A 3,817-nucleotide genomic window follows, 5' to 3' on the forward strand; every position below is an offset into this window, starting at 1 on the left:
TGCAGTGTTGATTCAGGAGCAAAATGGGGAAAAACGAGTCATCAGTTATGCAAGTCGGAGTTTGTCTGATGTGGAGCGAAGATATTCACAGACGGAAAAAGAAGCATTAGCACTGGTATGGGCATGTGAGAAGTTTCATACTTAGCTTTATGGATTGTCATTTGAACTGTTGACGGATCATAAACCATTGGAATTCATATACTCTACCAAGTCAAAACCAAGTGCACGTATTGAACGATGGGTACTTCGTTTACAACCATACACATTCAAAGTACGACATATTCCTGGAAATATGAACATTGCAGATCCACTGTCGAGACTCACGAAAATTTGGTACTAGAGAACGACTCTGTTGCAGAAGAGTATATCCGATTTGTTGCAGAAAACTCAGCCCCCAAGAGTATTCCGATTGGTGTCATAGAACGAGAATCAGCTGTTGATCCAGAGATGATAAAACTATGGGAATGTATTCAAAATGGAATGTGGACTGATGTTCCCGATGGATATAAACAGGTCAGAAGTGAATTGACAGTACTTGGACAGCTAATTCTGAGAGGGTCAGGGATTGTCATTCCAAGAAAACTGCAAAAGCAGGTTGTAGATCTTGCACACGAAGGTCATCAGGGGATTGTAAAATCCACACAAAGGTTACGCAGTAAAGTGTGGTGGCCAGGAGCAGGTCGTGATATGGAATACAAGTGCAGATGTCATGGATGTCAGTTAGTTTGTCAACCGGAACATCCTGAACCTATCGAGTCAACAAAATTGCCGTCAGGACCATAGCAGGCATTAGCAGCAGACTTACTGGGACCATTACCAGATGGGAATTACATATTTGTGGTAGTGGATTACTATAGTCGTTATTTCGAGATAGATATTTTGAAAACAACTACTTCAGAAAAACTGATAGAAAGCATGGAACGGATGTTTTGCACACATTGGTATGCGGAAACGCTGAAAACTGATAATGGTGCAAATTTCGTGTCCAAAGAATTTGAAGCATATTTGTCTGATCATGATATTGAGCATAAAAGAACGACTCCATTGTGGCCTCAAGCCAACGGAGAAGTGGAAAGAAAAAATCGTACTTTGCTGAAAGTCATGCAGATTGCACCAGCGGAGAAAAAGAATTGGAAACTAGAACTTCATCAATTCTTACTAGCATACAGATCAACTCCTCACAGTACAACAGGAGTAAGTCCATCAGAGTTGATGTATGGAGGAAATATTCGTACTAAAATGCCACAACTGAAGTTGAACTATTCAAATGTTGATTTACAGGTAGAAGATCGTGATCGGGAAAATAAACAGAACAGGAAAGATTATGTGGATACTAGAAGAGGAGCTCGTAACAGTGAAATCTCGCCAGGAGATACCGTTTTGCTTAAACAGAAATGGGAAAACAAACTTTCAACACAATTTGCAAATATTCCTTTCAAGGTAATTGATAAATGTGGTAACCAGATCACTGTAAGGTCACCACAGGAGGAGTACAATACAAACGCAATGTTTCACATGTTCACAAATATTGTGGAGATCCAAATTTCGCTCAACAGGAGGAGCAGCCCCAGGTCTACATTCCAGGTTACAGTGATGAGGGAAACGAGGTTTCGATTAACGAGCCAAATGGGAAAGACAATTCAGTTGATGTGAGATCACCTAGAACAAAGGGAGGAATGTAGTGTATTGCACAGTCCGAATCGGTGTTGTGTTACGGCGTAGGCGGTTTGGCCTTAGGTTTTGTGAAAGTTCCGGCCTCCCTTCTCCCCCCCCCCCCCCCCCCCCCCCCCCCGGTCACACCAATGCCCGAAATATGATTGGTAATCCTTTTTAACTAATATTAAATTTAACATAATTTTTCTGTGGGCCGGGCTTACCCCCCTACCCTTCCTCCTTACCTCTGGGGACTAAATAATTTTATAGATAATTTTTTTTTTTTTTTAGACTTCCCCATCTAAAATTGCGTCAAATAAATGTTTTATTATAAGTGTAGACTAGGGATATCTGCTTTTTAGGGACGCAGTCAAAATTATTAATGGTGGCGTAGTGTTATTTAATATTTTGGCCTTAAATTTCAAATATTTTTAATTTCTACAGTAGTTAGTTTTTTCCTGCCCCGAGTCAGACCACCGATCATATCGGAGGCCGGACTCGGGGTAGGCGTGTTCGAAACCATAAAGGTATATGAGCACGTTAAAAAGATATCTAAGTCTAAGGTACTTAAATGGCGTTTTTAAATCAATAACAGCTAGTGCAACTAAAACGGGTTAACATTCGAACCATATCTATTTTGTATTCTAGGTTGCTTGAAAATGTGCTTTAATCACAAGTGATTATTTGAAGCAACACTACTTTAAAGGAACATTCCTGAGTTTGCTGCAATTTTTAAGATGTTATCGACTAACAGAGACGTTTTGACGACTGTAATTACAAATGAATTATATTGTTCTGCATAAAGTATTAGTGGACGCGGTATGTGCTTGCTAGATCACTTGCTACTAATGATAAAATGTAGCGGATTTCCTCTCTAACACTATGATAAAATTACCAAATATTTGACATCCAATAGCCGATGATTACTGAATCAATGTGCTGTAGTGGTGTTGTTACACAAAACAAAATTTTGTTGGTGATTGTCGGGCACTTGTCGTTTTGAGACGGCCCCTGGAAGACGGAATGGCTGAGTGGTCGATCATGTGACGCAACGTCACGATATAGGTCGGCGAACTTAGAATTCTGCTGTCCGGAGTTTGCCGAAGCTTAGCTGAATGTTGGTGCTGTCGGGTTTCTTTCTGTAGTGTGTGTATTAGTGATTAATATCTGAATTTCTTTTAATCAATCAACTCGAAAATGATCGAGGTAATGGTATTTGACGTCAAACATAGGATTGTTGTGGTATTAGAGCGGAAATCTTTGCCAACATTTTGGTTGTCGGGAATTGCCAAAAAATACATAGCTTGGTCTTTGACTGTAATGAGAGCGTATTTATGTCCAAATGTCCGTCTAGCTCTCTTACAGTCGGAGTACTCGAGCTAAATGCACACGTGCAAATCAATGAGACTGTGAGACAGTAGAAATAAATAAATAAACTCAGTCTATTTGTTAAATGAAGATTTCTTTGGAGGGATGGGGGCAGTAGATAACTAAAAGTGAACTAAGATCGTAACATTGAGACTAAAATATAACATGAAAGTCATGGGTTATTTCCCTTCTCTCCAGTCCCGTGTTAAAGTGTATTACCATTATACGGGAATTTAATCAGAAAATCTAAACCGGACGGGTTTTTTCGATTCCTTGTTAAATTTCAGTACAGAATATGACCCCTCAAAACCGGACACCTTTAAAACCCGTGGGTGACGGGATTAGATGGATTTTTCTATATATACTACGGTGACGTCCTGGGGCCTACTTCACTAAACTCTCGCAGCTTTGCAATCTCGCAGTGCAATACTAAAGGATTTCTTTTAATCAAGTAACTCGAAAATGGTCGATGTAAATGTATTTGACGTCAAACATAGGATTGTTCTGGTATTAGAGCGGAAATCTTTGACAACTTTTTGGTTGTCGGCAATTGCCAAAAAAATACATAGCTTGGTCTCTGACTGTAATGAGAGCGTATTTATGTTAAAATGTCCGTCTAGCTCTCTTACAGTCAGAGTACTCGGGCTAAGGAGGGTCCTTCTTTAAAATAAATGAGAAAAAAAAGAGTAAAGTTTGTTTTATTTAACGACACCACTAAAGCACGTTGTTGCTTTTTATCTTATCATCAGCTCTTGGACGTCAAACATATGGTCATTCTGACACTGTTTTAGAGGAA

At 39.5% G+C, this 3,817-nt stretch overlaps 1 protein-coding gene across 1 annotated transcript; it reads left to right on the plus strand.

The window, feature by feature from the left end:
* The first annotated feature begins 915 nt into the window (after positions 1 to 915).
* Positions 916 to 1,653, plus strand: LOC121391291 (uncharacterized protein K02A2.6-like). Its single transcript, XM_041522971.1, has one exon. It carries the CDS (start codon positions 916 to 918, stop codon positions 1,651 to 1,653), a length of 738 nt encoding a protein of 245 aa, XP_041378905.1.
* Positions 1,654 to 3,817: the final 2,164 nt, after the last annotated feature.

This window comes from Gigantopelta aegis, unplaced genomic scaffold, assembly GCF_016097555.1.
Source record: "Gigantopelta aegis isolate Gae_Host unplaced genomic scaffold, Gae_host_genome ctg2053_pilon_pilon:::fragment_2, whole genome shotgun sequence".
NCBI lineage: Eukaryota > Metazoa > Mollusca > Gastropoda > Neomphalida > Peltospiridae > Gigantopelta > Gigantopelta aegis.

Excerpts from the sequence above, each read along its gene's own strand:
- LOC121391291 (XM_041522971.1), top strand. The coding sequence starts at position 916 with ATGGAACGGATGTTTTGCACACATTGGTATGCGGAAACGCTGAAAACT.